General features: G+C 36.1%; 2 protein-coding genes across 3 annotated transcripts in view; one reads left to right on the plus strand and one right to left on the minus strand.

Moving 5' to 3' along the window:
• Positions 1 to 114: 114 nt before the first annotated feature.
• LOC106177070 (R3H domain-containing protein 4-like) lies at positions 115 to 4,410 on the minus strand. Its single transcript, XM_013559735.2, has 7 exons — positions 4,222 to 4,410; positions 3,432 to 3,598; positions 2,395 to 2,516; positions 2,035 to 2,200; positions 1,765 to 1,850; positions 1,396 to 1,537; positions 115 to 1,079 (listed from the first exon to the last, which is right to left on the minus strand). The coding sequence occupies exons 1-7, from the start codon at positions 4,281 to 4,283 to the stop codon at positions 973 to 975; spliced, it is 852 nt and encodes a 283-aa protein (XP_013415189.2). The 5' UTR covers positions 4,284 to 4,410; the 3' UTR covers positions 115 to 972.
• A 199-nt stretch (positions 4,411 to 4,609) lies between these two features.
• LOC106177096 (uncharacterized) overlaps positions 4,610 to 17,067 on the plus strand; it is a 33,203-nt gene continuing 20,745 nt past the window's right edge. For both annotated transcript variants that reach the window (XM_087009780.1, XM_087009788.1), the window contains exons 1-6: positions 4,610 to 4,970; positions 5,156 to 5,225; positions 10,670 to 10,972; positions 11,494 to 11,562; positions 12,032 to 12,090; positions 12,690 to 12,778. The gene's annotated coding sequence lies outside the window, so the exon portion shown is untranslated. The remainder of the gene's footprint in view (positions 4,971 to 5,155; positions 5,226 to 10,669; positions 10,973 to 11,493; positions 11,563 to 12,031; positions 12,091 to 12,689; positions 12,779 to 17,067) is intronic.

Below are 17,067 nucleotides of genomic sequence, written 5' to 3' on the forward strand. Positions count from 1 at the left end.
CTGGTTGGCCACTTCTTTCTCAATACCTCGTTGATCACGTGTGTGTGTGTGTGTGGGGGGGGGGGGGGGGGGGGATGGCTATACCAAAACAACAAGTAAATATTACATGAAAAATTGTCATTTTAGAAACAGCATTTATTTAACTGACCCGTACATCAAACAGTATAGAAACAGCATTTATTTAACTGACCCGTACATCAAATAGTACAGCTGACAAATGCTGTTGTTTCTCTAGGTTACAAAAAGAGCTACATGGATAAAAATAAAGATGCTCAGCTGTAGGCTATAGCAATTTGCTCTAAGTACAATAAGTTGAACACTTATCAATAAGACTAGGTTTCAATAAATTAACATAAGAGTTGTAATAAGCCACAACACTTTCAGTCTTCAATATCTCCACTTGATCTCATCATATTGATTGTGCAGCACATGAAAAGCTGCTGTGAAGTATAAACATAAAAGATAAAATCAATATGCCTGTAAATGCTTATGATGTTCAACAAAAGATCTATATTAACATATAATGCATATTGTGGCTAGCATACACAAAGGGGTATCAATTAGAAAGGAATGGTATGTTTGATCTGATGAATCTAAATTGTAATTCAAGAACCAATTGCAAAATCTGTGGTTCTTGCCTTTGTAACAAATAATGGTTTGCCATGGAACAAATTAATGTACTTTTTTAACAGAACTTGAACATAACAGGAGGATGGGCAATACCATCAATAAATCAATGAACAATTCCAAGCTTTTACAACTGTACTCTAACAACCCATAATATCAATCCCATGAAATATGACAGAATCTGATATACTACACCCATTTTCTTGTGCAATTCTACATCCATTCTGATTACAATACCAAATATCTGTCAACATTGGTGTTCTTGTGTTTACATATTAATTCTAAAATTAATAAATATTTTTACAAACACATAATACTGCTTGTGCACAAACAACAATGGGTACATCAGTGAGAGTGCAACTCTAGATATTCAATGAGAGTGACATCAGGAGGAGAAAAGGAGTCCAGTGGGTTTTCCACTTGAGTATGCCTGGCGTTTTCATGATCAAAACCTGAAAATAATTTTTTATACACAATTAAATCTATCTAAAAATAAATTTTATTTGCACATTAAAAACTATGTCATGAATCACTGAACTGCATATGAATAGTGAAAATGAAAAGCAGTGGCTATATTAAATTTTATCATTATGGATTGGGGGAGGGGAGTGGGAAAGAAAATGAATAAGGGGAATGACTAGAAGACAATGGATCTCGTGTCCATGTGAATTTACAAAATTGAAAAATAACACTGTTATTAAGCCAGTATATACAAATTTTAGAAATGAAAAAAAAAAAAAAAAATCCCTGTTCAACACAAATACGTACTTTTTGAGGACAGACTGAGATACTGGCACACTGCATGTAGCAACAATCTCTCAAAGGGATTTGCTATCTTTGAAATATAAACAGAATTTTGCCATTCTTTGAAGAAATCTGTTACTTCCTCCTCTATTGCAGATAGGATGCCCTGGAAAAACATTGGTATAATTCAAGACAAGTTCTAACCCTGCAATGATGCATGGGATAAATTTTACCCAAGTCCATATCCTACAGTAATTTTCCTTGAAGCTTGAACCCTCTCGCCCATACAAGAAATTACAGTGTTCTGCACAAATGACTAAGGCAAACAGGTTACAGTAGGTCATTAAGGATAAAACATTTACTCTTTAAATCAAATGAAATCACTTAATTTACCTTTGGAAGTTGTCTTTTACACAATAATCCTCTAAGATTGCTGTCAATTTTCTTGAAACACTCCTCTGCTGTGAAAGCAGGATGGACTGTAAAAATATTAAATACAATTCAATAACTTTAATGATAAACCTATGAACCTTCAATAAAGAATTCTATTAACATATTGCTTAAACAGTAAGTTTAATAAAAATATCCAAATTATGTAACAAGAATGTTCAGCACTAGATGTGTAAAATGTGAACAATCATATTATATCAAAAAATAATTTACCTGTTCTCTTGTCATCAGCTCCCAACCCTCCTACGCCAGAAAGGGCATTATCTTTTTCATCAGCATCCAAAAAGACTGCATCAGTCACTTCTTCCTCAGAGTATTGTTGACCTTGTAAAAACTGCTGCTGTTCCTCTTCTGAATGGTTTATAAAGTCATTCCATGCCTGAAAATACAGAATATTGGGTCTCAATTAACTGCAAGCTTTGTAAAAACAATGCACTTTTACAACAGTTACTATTCTAAATAAGGACTTTATCACGATTTTTCAAGCTAAAACTTTTAAAACAAGTATAACTATTAAAGTCAGTTGTAAGAAATGTATTTGTAGTAAGATGTATACCAGATAACACAAGTTACCCTCATTTTTTCCTCTTCTGAGAGAATTTCTCCAAATGCAGACATCGTTGGCTCCAAATAGTCATGGATGTCAAGCTCACCAAACTCTTCCTTACTGTCCACAAGACTCAGCAAAAAGTTGACTAAAATAGCCAAATATTTAAAGGGATAAAAACTCTTCGTTTTGGCCAAAAAATGAATTTTCCTAGAGTAAACAACAATTTTCCCATACTTACCAATGGTTAATGAATCCATTTTTACATTCAAAGTTAGTCCCTGGTTTTTTTTCTAAAAAGTTTGGTTTTTTGTTAAAATCTCTTAAGAGATTATAACAGAGTACAGACATCAATGGAGGTCACATGGTCAAAAGACAAGCTCAGATATCATAATAATAGCTATAACTGCCATTTTTGTGGTAAAACAGAATATATTATATTTCTAGGAGTTGTTCACAATGTTTTTATTGTGAAATATAGATATCATATGAAGAGTTATTATCCCTTTAATTGCCTTATATTCAAGACCAGTTATAATTAATTTGATATACTTGCAAATAATTATTTCAACTGTTTCACAAAATGTGGTACTGAAAGGAAACAGTATCTTCTGAAAATATAATACTAAAATATAGCCATGCCATTTTAATATATTAATTTAATTTGGTTAGTTTTGCAATTAATTCAATATATTTTACCTTGGATTTTCTATTCAATTTTGACAGAATGTTCTGACAACCAGCCACTGCACGGCAGATCCAGGATTTTGCTAAGGGGGTGGGGGGGGGGGGTCGAGGGTCGGGGGAGGGATAATTTTGCTTCACTTTGCTAGGCAAATATAAAACAGTCCGTGAGGACAATTTCAATACAATATGTATGGCACTGGGATGAAAAAATTGTTTGTTTTTTCTTATTCTGTTATACTGTTCCTGAGAGGAAGAAGAGTATACCATATAGATCTTATGGAGGGGACTTGTGCGAGCTATATGTCCTTCCTGGATCCGCCCTAGTTAGCAGATGTCATGTCAAACTCAGAACCAGAGAAGTAGGAAAATTACTAACAATTATCCATTCTTCTGCCAGTCTTAGTGCCCTTAACTTTCCTTCCTGAATTTTTGGTCCAGTCCATGGGTTTGGGAGATTTGGGAGGTCTGTGCTTAAACTTCCTAGGTGACTGGGGGGCTGGGGGTGTTGGCTCTTCTTCACTGCTTTCATCAATAGCAATGATCCTGTTGAAAATTAAAAGCAACAAGAAATGTTAAGACTCAAAAGCACAAGTGTTTAGTGTGGGAGAAAATATATATCTAAGATTTATGCATAATTCTTGGTAATTAATTGTTTTGTATGGATGAAAAATCCATCTAAACTTTAAGCATAATTCCTGGCAATTAATTAAAAAATTAACTAATATGTCACTTCACCTCTCAGACTTCAAACAGAGCTATTGTTATGACCATTATCTCACATTTCTTAAAACCTGCAGATCCATCCATCCATCCATCAATTTAACCAATTCCAGCTGTGTCAATAATAGTTAATTCAGGACAACTTACAGATCTACACTTTAACCAGTAAGAAATACATATGTCAAACAAGTGGTGTTAAACTTTAGGTGAGATTTAAGAGCATCGTTCATATGTATTATGAATCTATGGAAGAAGACTAACTGTTACCAAAATATTATGCCAATTCATAAGATAATATTTTCAATTTTGCTAAACTATAAAGCCATATTTCAGAGCTTGCATCCCAGGGGTAATGCTGACCTGGTCATTCAACCTATCCAGATTCAACCTAGTAGTAGTATTACTAAATGTAAACATTGCGATTTAAGACGATCTGTTTCACTTACTGCATTTGATCATCGTTCGTGGCGTTTCCATACAGTTTCTTTGTCTCGTCGATAACACCCATGATGAATGTCTCCAAAAATTCTCGGTCACTATGGTCAGATTATACAATAAAACACTTGTGGGATTCACTACTGTCACAACTGGCTGCAATAACCTAGCTAGTAGGTCGTTGACATCCACCCGCCTTTTTTGGCTATAAAAACATTTATTTTTAATGTCAAACAGACCAAATTGGAAACAACATGAATTATACAAATATTATATCATTTTTTTGTAAAAGCAACTGGAATTACATTATTGATGTGGTGAAATTATGTGTATTAGCAGTGTTTAACACTCATGAAGAGGGAAGCACATCGATTGATTAACTCTCTCGATCACGTGATTGGTAGAGACACGAAACTACAAGATTTGGATATTCCGCCAGATGGCACCCTGGACTGGATTTTAAACCCGGTGCTCCAAAATTTACTAGTGAGTGCAATATATACCTGTACTAACTACAAAAACAACCATATCTGATATCCAGCGGCTTTTATAAACTGACAGCAAATTGAACAGGCTACCTAATGTCAATAGACTTTTTAATTGTGATTGAAATAATATGGGCGCGAAATTTTGAATAAGAGGCGATCCATAATCAGAACATTACCATTGCCATTACCCACCTGAATGCAAGTTTGGATAGGCCATCTATTTGACTCTACCCTCAGGGAACTGCCATGTGGGACATCTGACAAAAGGGTTTGTAAGTTTTTTTTCTAGGGGAATATTTTGTTAAGAATTTCATAACAAAATGGGATAATTTCATATGTAAAAGATAATGTGCAGTCAAATAAAATGTTAGTTTTCTGCCATGCTTGTAGATGATTTTTAAAAATATTATAGTTTTATCCTTAATTATATGTAATTGAAATAAACTCATCTTTTTAGGAGAAGCATTTTGGTAAAACACTTACTACAGTACAAGTACAGGGATCGAGACCCCCCAAAAAACATCCAAGTGAGTGATACCTGATAAAATTTTATTAAATACTACAAAGGTCCACCAAATTTCAGGAAATTTGATAGACTTAAACTTCAATTTGTGCATGATCATTCCCTAAAGTTTCAGATATCTTGGTCACTTTCCATTAAAGTACCCTGAGTGTCAGAGCAGGGAATTATATCGGATATAATTCCCTGGTCAGAGCAATGTAAAAGCTAGCGTGCTAAATATACCTTGTGGTGGAGTCGCTTTTACTAGCACTGAAGACCATCGGCCATGTTAGGTTTCCGTCAATCAAATAGAACTGCTCCGCAGTGAATCTGCAGTTGAATGTCATCAGACCAAAATAATACGTAAAACAAATTTAATTCTGCTTTATTTAATTTTATTTGCTGTATTTAAGATGTAAAGTGAAAAAATAAATATCAGAATCAGAATCAGAAGTTTATTGACTATCGCCCTACATCCGGGCATGATCAAATACAAATACAAGAAGTAATCCGCAGAGTGATTACCATATACAGTTTGATATACATTATATAATGTCTAGACTAAAGCAGGGAAAGTACATGTACTACTCAATAAAGATCAATATAGGGATAATTAAAAAAAAAAAAAAAAAAAAAAAAAAAAAAAAACTGATTCAACTAGAATAGGCTACACTAAACCTTATATTAAACTAACTATTATTTGGGGGGATATGAAAACTGCATCATCAGTTAATCTAGGTTTTATTCAGCATGGATGCAATTTTCATATCCCTAGCTTTAAAACAATCATAAAGAAAATTAGTTGTGCATTTTGCAATATCAAAATCATTACATTGCAGTACAGTAATAAAAAGGTCACTGATGGACTCAGGGGCTGCACTGCCCAGTATATCTTTAACCTGGTTAAGGAATATGGCTCTTAGTGGAGCATAAGAGGGGCATATCATCATAAAATGGAACTCATCCTCAACTGACCCCATGTTGCACACCGTGCATAGCCTTTTCTCTATGGGTATTTTAGGATTCATGTGTCTCCCCTTTTCAATTGCCAAATTGTGGGCACTTATCCTGAATTTGCAAAGGAATGTAGATTTGGGTTTGTGGATTAACTGTGTGTATATTTCTCTTTTAAAATCTTTTTTGAAGGTACTGTAGGTACGTAATTTTTTACCCTCCGTGTTCAGGGATGCTAGGTGAGATTTAAAGGCCGAACTATAAGAGATTAGGATAAGCGGTTTTATTATGGAAGAGAGTGCGGTCATGGATATTTTAAAAGGGTCCTCCCAAATGTCAGGGCGTCCAATGAGCGCCAGTGTATTTTTAATGCCGGTTGACCAGGTTGAGGTGTTAAGTCTGTTTAAATTTTCATTTTCGTGAAGTGCATGAGTAACTAAGGAGGTGGTGTCATGGTGCTTTTTATATTGGAGGCTGTGCCAGTATTTGAGGGCCAGTGTGTAGGCAGTGGTCAGTATTGGGAAGCTGCCCAGTTCTCCGCGGACAGCATGTGAGGGAGATTTTCGGTTAACACCTAGGATAGTTTTGCAGGCCTTGAGATGTAAGGTTTCAATGGAAAGTTTGTCACAAATTAGGAAGTAGCTGTCTTTACTTGAGTTTTTGACAAAGTATGGTGCCCAAACTTCAGAGCCATAGGTAAGAATGGGAGCTATGAGTGAGTCAAAAAGTTTCATGGAAATGGGCACTGGGCTGGTGAATAATTTATTGCGGATTTTGAAAAATGCTTTCCCCCCTTTTGATTTGAGTATTTCAAGGGATTTGGTGAAACTTCCGGATGGAGTAAAGACAAGTCCTAAATAGCAGTATTCACTACAGATTTCTAGAGGTATATCGCCAAACTTGAAAATTTGTTTCTGGATTTTGTGGCCAGATTTATTGAATATCATGACTTTTGTTTTAGTGATGTTCACTAGTAGCTTCCATTTTTTGCAGTAGGCCTGAAGTTGATTTATTGCAGTTTGTAAACCTGCACTGCTTTCCGACATAATTACTAGATCGTCTGCATATAATAGGCAATTTAATTTTTGATTATTCAGAGACACTGGGTCACATCTGTCGTTAAAAATTGAGGGCAGGTCACTTATGAAGAGATTAAAGAGGAGTGGACTGAGATTACAGCCTTGCTTAACACCAACAGAGGACGAGAGACTATTTGTTATGCTATTTCTGCATTTGACGGCAAAACGCACAGATGAGTACATATTACGAAGGGTTCTTAGAAAGTTCCCATTGATGCCTGCCCTTGTCAGTTTGTAGAACAGGGCGTTTCGCCACACGGTATCGAAAGCAGAGGAAAAGTCAACAAAGCAAACAAAGAGGTTGGATTTAGAGGCCCTTTTAACATATTTATCTATGAGGGTTTTTAATACTAAAATATGGTCACTGGTGCGGCTTCCTTTTTTAAAACCAATTTGATTTGGGGGTATGATGTTGTGTTTTTCTACATATGTTGTGAGTCTGTTGTTCAGGATTAGACAGAATAGTTTACATATATTGCTAGTGACAGCAATTCCTCTATAGTTATTTGGATCTGTTTTGTCACCCTTTTTGTGTATAACTGTTAGAAAGCTTGTTCTCCAAAGTGTAGGGAATGTTCCATTTGTGAGAATGTGGTTGAAGAGAATACACAGGGGGGCTGCCAGTCTGTGAATACCCTCTTTGATCATTTCATTAGGTATGCCATCTGGGCCAGAGGATTTATTATTCTTAAGTTTTGTAGAAGCCTTTTTTATTTCATTTACAGTAAGTCGGTAGTCAAGTTCATTGAAAGTACCGTTTTTAATACCATTAAAGAATTCATTAATTAGGGATTCAAATTTGGGGTCCTCATGTTGTAGACTTCTATTCATGAGATTATTAAAATGTTCCCACCATAAGTGGGGTGGTATAGGGTTACAGTTACTTTTTTTTTCATTCTCACATAGCTGGTCATAGAGGTTCCAAAATGTTTTGGGGTCAGAATTCTCGAGGGTTTCAATTTTGTGGAAAATGTGGTTACGAAAGTCGTTTCTTTTTTTATTTAGTAGTTTTGAGTATTGTTTTTTTTGCCTATTGTATTCTTGTATGAGGTGTTGATTTTGGGGATTTTTTCGAATTTGTCTACTTAGAGATTTGGAAAGAAAAGATATATCCAATGTTTTTGTATTTTTTGCTTATCAAAGAAGACTTAGTCCTGAGATATACACGTGCACAATACATGTGCTTGCCGTGTGCCAAATGTATGCCGGATACCACTATAAGGGCTGCGCAATGGCTACACGAAAATAAATTTTTACAGCAGAATGTTGCTTGTATTGTGGCACTGACCTTCGACTGCAAGATATTTTCAATTCAAACTTGTAACTCCGCGTCAGGCACTTTAATTGCTTCTTGTCTCGCCTGCACGAGACTTCAGCGGCCAAACCTGTGACGTACGAGACTTATGACTTCCAAATATGGATCCAGGCGGACACAGCTGTGACGTGTGACTTCCAAATATGGAAGCGCCCCAGGCAGAATTTTGAAGAAGAACACCCCCGAGTTGCCACTGTTCGCTAGAGCCTGGTATTGCTACTATGGGTTATATATGAAATCAAGATGGAGCTGGCAATACCGGAATCTAGAACCTAGGGTACATAAAAGTCATGTTCTTTTTAAAAATGAGCTCCAAAAGGCCTCAGCACACAATTGAAAAATTATCATTTTCTCAAACACATTCCTTCTTCAGAATTTTCCTGATTTTTGCTGTGATTGCTGCCCTCAGTTTACCAGTTGTTTGAGGGTTTTTCTGGTACACTTTATCCTTAAGATACCCCCACAGAAAAAAATCAGGGAGGAGTTTCAAGTCTGGTGAAGGCCCTGCCCACTCAACATGGGGTCATGTCGATACTCAATCCCCTGCACCGTTACTCCCCCGCACCGTTTCTCCCCCGCACCGATACTCCCCTGCACCGATAATCCCCCTTAGTAATTTTTTGTATTATGCGCATCGATACGATCCCACACCGATATATCCCCGCACCAGTACATCCCCGCATCGATACTCCCCCGCACTTATACTTCCCCGCACTGATACTCCCCCTCAGTATCGATGCGGGGAAGCAATGATGTGGGGGAGTATGGGTGCGAGGATGAACTAGTGCGGGATTATCGGTGCGGGGACGTATACTCTGCATTTAACCCTCGAGATCACACTTCCTGCTGATCAGTCTCTTCTAAAATTTGCGATGTGGCAGTGCTGAGAAAGCTTTGGACATCACTGGGACAATCCAGAGGGATAGGTCAAGATGGACAGTTGTTCCAGCAAGACAGGGCCATCCCCACACATCAAATGACTCCCTAGCCTGAATGAGAGAGTGATCTCAGGAGTGGCAGATCCTGCAGAAAGTGTGACATTGAGTGGGCACTGTATTCACCAGACTTGAAGCTCTCCTGATTTTTATCTGTGGGGGTATCTCAAAGACAATTTGTACCAGAACAGCCCTCAGATGATTGGTTAACTGTGGGGAGCAATCAGAGCAAAAATCTGGAAAATTTCAAAGGAGCAATGTGTTTGAGAAATTGAGTATTTTTTTGCGATGAATGCAAGTGTGCATCCAATGCCTTAGGCTGTATTCCCAGAGCTTTTAGATCGATCTATCCCCGCGGGGAGTCTCACTAGATTACTGTCAGATAATCTGGCTTAAATGTCCGTCCCGCCTACTACAAGCTGTAAGGGGGTAATTAACTTTCGTGTCCGCTCGGCTGACAGCTATTTAGCGTGAACCCCCATGGAGTTAGGTCGATCTAAAGTAGATCGATCTAATCTCTGGAAATGGGGTCTAAGAGGCCATTTGGAGCATATTTTCTTAAATTACATAATGCATATGATCATACACATATTGATTCGAAGTTTTAAGTCCAGCAAATTTCTTGAAATTTTATGGATGTTTGTAGGATTTATTAAAATTTTTATGGGTTCTACTTATTTATATATTTATTTATTTATTTATTTTTTTTATTTTTTTTTGGGGGGGGGGGTGTCAGCCTGTTAAAAGATTTATCTACAGGTATCACTTACTTGGATGTAAAAAGTTGCCAATAGAGGAATTCCAATTCACTTGGTCAAATTTAAATATTTCAGTTACATTTTGGGGAAAAAAGAGTTGGGCAAGTAAATGAAAAATGTTTTTAGTCCACTGGAGCTACATGTACCTTTTCAGCATTTTAACCTACCAGACAATGCAATTACTGTAGACATTTTGGGGGAAAAAGAGTTGGGCAAGTAAATGAAAAATGTTTTTAGTCCACTGGAGCTACATGTACCTTTTCAGCATTTTAACCTACCAGACAATGCAATTACTGTAGACAGGTGGATGTAATTTGCCCCTGACAATAAATAAGGCTTGTTGTCAACCTTAGGCTTGTTGTCAACCTTTAAATGTTTGATTTCAACTTTTTCCATATGCCATGCCCCTATTTTTCAATTGTGTGAAGACCAATGTCAACTTCACAGTGGTAGCATCATTCTTGGTAGAAACGGAAAATGAGGAATCCATCATGGAGGCACTGGCCATAATCAAGCAATTCAGCCCAGAGTGGGATCCTGAACATATGATGGTGGATTACAGCATGTCTGAAATAAATGTAGTAGAGGCCTCTTTCCTAGGTTTGTGCTGTGTTTGGGCACTGTGTCTTGATACACTGCTTGATTCACTGCACCAAATAGACTCTCTTCAAGTGTATACTAGTAAGGAAACATTGGCACAGTTTTGGAAAAAGCCAAAGGAGCAATTCCACGTGAGTATGGATTGCTGAGAAAGTCTAAGTCTCCATGTAAACAAAAACAGCCAATAAATACTCAGCATAAGAAGACGCTTATTTCTCTTTTTTTAATATATATGAGATCAATATAACATGCTTTATGTTTTTGGTAATTGACAGTTATCTGGACATTGTGATTAGCAACAGTGGTAAGGTCACAGTTTGATGGCAAACACAGATTCCAGAATAATTGCGATAAACGCTATTTTGGTGATAAAATAGAATTTAGTCTGTGATTGTTTTCAATGTATTTATTGTGAAACATGAATCTCATAAGAAGAGTCATTATCTCTTTAAGCTCTTAATGTTACATTGTGTACCTTAACAGGCTCTCTCAGTTATAATTAAAATGAGTAAAATACACTGTATATAATATCAGTCTTACAAAAACATACATTCTTGTTCATGATGGCATGCTCACATTATTACAAGACTTAGTACAGTATATCATAACAACATGTAAGATAACATAATCATTGAAATTATTCTTTTTACAGGTGTGCCATGTGAGCCTTCATTCAATGTCAAGGATTGCATATGATGGAGACATGGCTTATTTTTCTAAGGTAAACCATATAAATATATTCACTTTGAATAGTTAGCAGAATATGGTTTAAAGAAAGAATTTTCAATTATTTTTAGTCATTATATTATAATATAAATATTTCATTTGGCACTTATACAATTGTCATCTTTTTGTTATGTATTAAAGGTAATCACACTGTCTCTTGTGGTTGCTTTTATTAAGTAAACTTCAAATAATATGATGAAAACATTGAGCTTTATCTTAACCACAATTAGATATACTGGCACTTTTAAAATGAATATATATATATATATATATAGTTTTAAAAAAGGTTACTTTCCATATTTATGTTAAAAAAAACCATTATTCTCAATACTTGGGTTTCTTTTTTAAATTTGAATAGAAAGATAGGTTTCCTATCGCAATTGTTATGAATAGATTAATTTGAGTTAAATTCCACTTGCTTCTATTAATCTATTAATTTTTTTCTTTGTTTGTGATATAAAAAGACCTCTGAGAATATGTCATAGTGGGACTTTGCATTAGACGAGGACACTACTCTGTCTTGGTAAGTATTGAACCCTTATATGGGACTCTCTCAGGGACCATTCCCACAGATATTTGGATCGATCTATCTCCCTGGGGAGTCTCACTAAATTGCTATCAACTTTACTGGCTTAATTGTCTGTCACACATAGTAAAGCTGTTAGGGGGTAGTTATCTTTACCACTAACTGATTCGGGAGGCGTGACAGACATTTAAGCCAGTTAAGTTGATAGCAATTTAGTGAGACTCCCCAGGGAGTTAGACCATTCCAGATGGATCGATCTAGGCATGAGAACCCAGTCTCAGATTTAAATTTTGGATTTGGGTTGTTTTGACTAATGTAGGCTGTTTATATATCTCTCCAATAACTATACATATGCATGACATTGTTTTAGGCAATAACAAATCTATATCATTTCTAATTATCTTGTTTTCCAAAAAAAAAAAAATGCTACATTTATTTGTTTAATGAAAAATTTAAAGACATAATTTGGAGAAATTTAGCACTCTGTAGATCTGACATTTGATTAATTCTCCACACCAACAGCAGTTGTTGTATTTTGTGAAACTTTGAAGATATGTTGTAATGACTGGGGCTTATTTTTTCACTTGTGTCTACAGGATTGTGGAAGAAAGGAGGGCAAATACACCTTTCTCAATTCTCTTGGAGAGACTGACCAAGAAAAGGATATAATCACAAGAAACTGGAGGTACATGTAGTTGAATATTAAAGCATCATCATATCAAAAAAATGATATGATGTCATATTGCATCACAGTAATAATATGTTTATAGTGCACAGTGCAGACAATTGAATATTATGCATAGGTTGAGAAATATAATTCTTCTTGTAATGTATTTTCAGCAACTTCTCTAGAAGAAAAGAAACCAGGTGCCAGTTTGTCATCATTGACCATGATAAATGTAGCGGTGCAATTTATCGTCCAACACGATAACAACGTGCTTCCAAAATACCCTTTATTCTCCGAAATCCAGTATTAGGTACACATAATGTCTGCTACCCCGCCATGTTCCTTTCTCGCCGACACTACCCCAGTTTATGCACACTGGCACTATATTTACCCCGTTACATTAAAACAACTAGGTGACTGCACTTGTGGATTATGGTGTATACACGTGAGTTGTTACAGAGGCGGATCCAGAGATATTTTCTGACTGATTTAATTATCACTCCTTCCAAATTATCTTTGTTGATCCATCCTCCATCCTCCTTCTGACAGAAAAAATTAGAAACCTGTCAATGTAAGCTTGAAAATCTGACCGTCTTCTGGAGATCAAAAAGATGGCCCCAACCTGTCCATGTTACCTAGGAAGCACGCATTGTATTATAAGTTCTTAGATGGTACACTGCTGAAGAGTCCCCAAGCAAAACATTTGTTGGGCAATAAAAATAATTGATTTTATTATTTAGCTCCCCAGCAAGGTTTGAGCACTATTCAATATGACCAGATCATGTATATATACACTGAAGAAAATATAAATACCCCATGTGAATTTATTAAAACATGAAATGGGGTATGGACAGTAACCTGTATCTACGGATAGCATGGACAGTAATCTGTGACACTTAGAGCAATTTAAATTAACTTTGTATGATTTACTATAGACATATATGTATATATATATACATTAAAGTATTGTGTGGGGCATTTTTTTCTTTGTATATAAATAATTGTTTTGTTATTAAGTAAAATAATGAAATAAAAATGATTTTTGGATAGGGTGTAAAAAATATATTAAATAGTGGAAAAATGCCTTGACTCCAAGAATAAGGTGAAAAGTTCTATCATAGGACTGGCAATAGTTTTCTCGACATTAATAATGTAACAACATAAGACAGACTTATGATTGTTTAACTTTTATGTTATAATACTTTTATAAAAAGTCTCTTTGAAAGGTCTTTTTGTATTACTTTTCTGTTCAAATCATTATTTTTAAAAGTGATTTGAGGTATTTGTTCTATGTAGTGTTATGAGTTAATTAAACAGTTCAAGATTACTAATTTTTTTGTTTTAACCACAATTATTATTTTACAACTTTCCAGGGGTGGTGTAGGTGATCACAGGCAGATCAAGTCCTCTGAAGAATTCATCCCTTAGTCAGCTTGTTAATTTTTTCATTCATACCTGACAGTCTGCAGATTCCAGATACTCAAGATATTTCATCAGGACAATTGATCTGCCTGAGCACGTTTAATTATCGTGCCCTCCTATCACAGAAAATTATTTACTAGACTTAAGCTCATGTTGGGTCACTGTAAATCACTGTGCCCCTGGTTTTAGGTTGGCTCATTAATTATTTTGCAAATTGCAGTAACATTGGTTCACCATTGAGCCAAGGTCAATGCATTGTTGGTTTGAGGTTGGGTAGCTGTTGGATCAGTGTTGGCTATTAGTTGGGCCAATGTAAAGACACTGTTGTTTAGAGGTTGGGTAATTATTGGGCCATTGTTGGTTATTAGTTAGCCCAATGTACCCGGGTAGGGACACTGCTGAAACTGTTGGTCCGATCGGTCATGACCGACTAAATTTGTCTGAACCGGTAAAAAATTGGACCTGGTCGGTCCAAAGGACCAATAAGAGTTTTAAGAGCCGACATTTTGAATTTACAGTCATCATTCAACATACTTCACTAATATAAAACCCAAATAGTTGTCCCCTTCCATTTCTTACCGATCACATTGACACACAAAGTAAGCTACCTTATCGTAGTATCCGTCTCAAACGAATAGGGTGATTTTCAGTCTGGCAATTTTTTTACTACTGCCGGTCCAAATGTCCGGCCCTTCTGAAAAGTTTTAAGCATGTCTGTTGTTTGGTTGGGAATATGTTGACAATGTGTAGTATTGAAAGTGACTAAGGGTGTATTCCCAGAGATTTAGATCGATCCAGAGATTAAGATTTAGATCAACCTTACTCCCTGGGGGTTCACGCTAAATTGCAGTCAGCTGAGCGCGCACCATAGTTAATTACCCCCTTACAGCTTTCAGTACGGGACAGACGGTTAAGCCAGCTAAGCTGACAGTAATCTAGTGAGACTCTCCACAGGGATAGATCTAAAATCTATGGAAATGGGGTCTAACTGTGCGCCAGGGTTTCCCAAAGATATTCAGCTAACCGTGAGCACTTACTCTTAGGCTTCGTTCACATGGAATGTCTATTTTCTAAAAATCTATTTTCTATTCGCGGTATGTCTTATGATCACGGTCTGTGCCCTGAATATCCTGCGGCGTAATTACTGGCAGCGCGAGCCAGTTACTTATAGTAACTTATAGTAACTGGCTCGCGCTGCCAGTAATTACGCCGCGGGATATTCAGGGCACTGACCGTGATCATAAGACATACCGCGAATAGAAAATAGAATTTAGAAAATAGACATTGCATGTGAATGAAGCCTTAAATGGAAATTCAACGTTGGGCCTAAGTACGTTATCTTGGTCAACAAAGACAATGGATGCTGGACAGCTTTATAGTATTGTAGATTTAAAAAGTTTAAAAATTGCTGTGAATGTAGGGCAATTTTGTATTGCTTGAATTTTTCTGCAGGCAAAATAATGTGTTATATAAAAAACATGATATGTTTATAAAAACACATTATTTGAGAGAAGGAAAACAAGTCCCCATGCCAATACCATGTTGCATTTTTATACTATTGCAAGGTATTGATTCTGCAATATATATATATATATATATATATATATATATATATATATATATATATATATATATATATATATATATATATATATGTGTGTGTGTGTGTTTATATTTTGACTAAACAGCTTGTTTTTCCATCCTGTGGCACATACAAATAATGTAGTCCAAAAATGTATTACCAGTATTATATGTTCCCGCTTTAGGGAGAAGTGATAAATCATTACAATCTCTAAATGTTTCCTCTTTCAGAAGAGGTGATAATTAAATCAGCCACCTGCATTTTTGCTTTAGGACTCTATTTGTAATAATGACACGTCCATTTCCTCTAATAGGTATTATTCTTTCCAACCTTCTGAAAATAATTAAGCCAGTATATTTGCCAACGATGACACATACCGGTACCTATAATGGCTTTACACTCTGAACTATGCACTCTACCCAGTAGGCTATAGCAGGGTTCCAGTTAGCGCAATTTTTGTGCATCCCTGACGCTGTTTTATCAAAATTGACCTCCAATTTTAATGTATTGTGCCCATTTGACACATTTATCTCAGTCCTCAGTGTAACATTATCTACTTGTTTTTTGTAAAGGTCAGTAAAGGTCAGAAAGTTCCATAAGTGACATTCTTTAAGTGACCAGTGTCACCTACAGCTTTCACATGATAAGGTCTGTCATTGATAGGGATGGTCTGGTGGCAGAGTACCCCATGTTCAAGCAACTTGTGCATGCATGTTCACAGACATATGAATTTAGCAAGTTTTTCTGAGCATGTGTTAACAATACCCTAGGTACTAGATTCTGGTATTGCCAGCTCGATCTTGATTTCATATATAACCCATATCAGCAATACCAGGCTCTAGCGAACAGCGGCCATGTTAGCTTTCCGTCAATCAAATAGAACTGCTCCGCAGTGAATCTGCAGTTGAATGTCATCAGACCAAAATGAAACGTAAAACAGATTTAATTCTGCTTTATTTAATTTTATTTGCTGTATTTAAGATATGTAAAGTGAGAAAAAAATAATATGTTTCAAAAAGAAAAAGGTATATCCATTGTTTTTGTATTTTTTGCTTATCAAAGAACATTTAGTCCTGAGATATACACGTGCACAATACACGTGCTTGCCATGTGCCAAGTTTGACGGCTACACTGGATGCCCGATACCACTATAAGGGCTGTGCAATGGCTACACCAAAATCAGTTTTTAAAGCAGAATATTGCTTGAATTGTGGCACTAACCTTCAACTGCAAGATATTTTCAATTCAAACTTCTAACTTCTAACTTGCTTCTTGTCTCGTCTGCACGAAATAACGTCAGCGC

This window comes from Lingula anatina, chromosome 1 (assembly GCF_051362555.1).
Source record: "Lingula anatina isolate TDL-2025a chromosome 1, LinAna3.0, whole genome shotgun sequence".
Taxonomy (NCBI): domain Eukaryota; kingdom Metazoa; phylum Brachiopoda; class Lingulata; order Lingulida; family Lingulidae; genus Lingula; species Lingula anatina.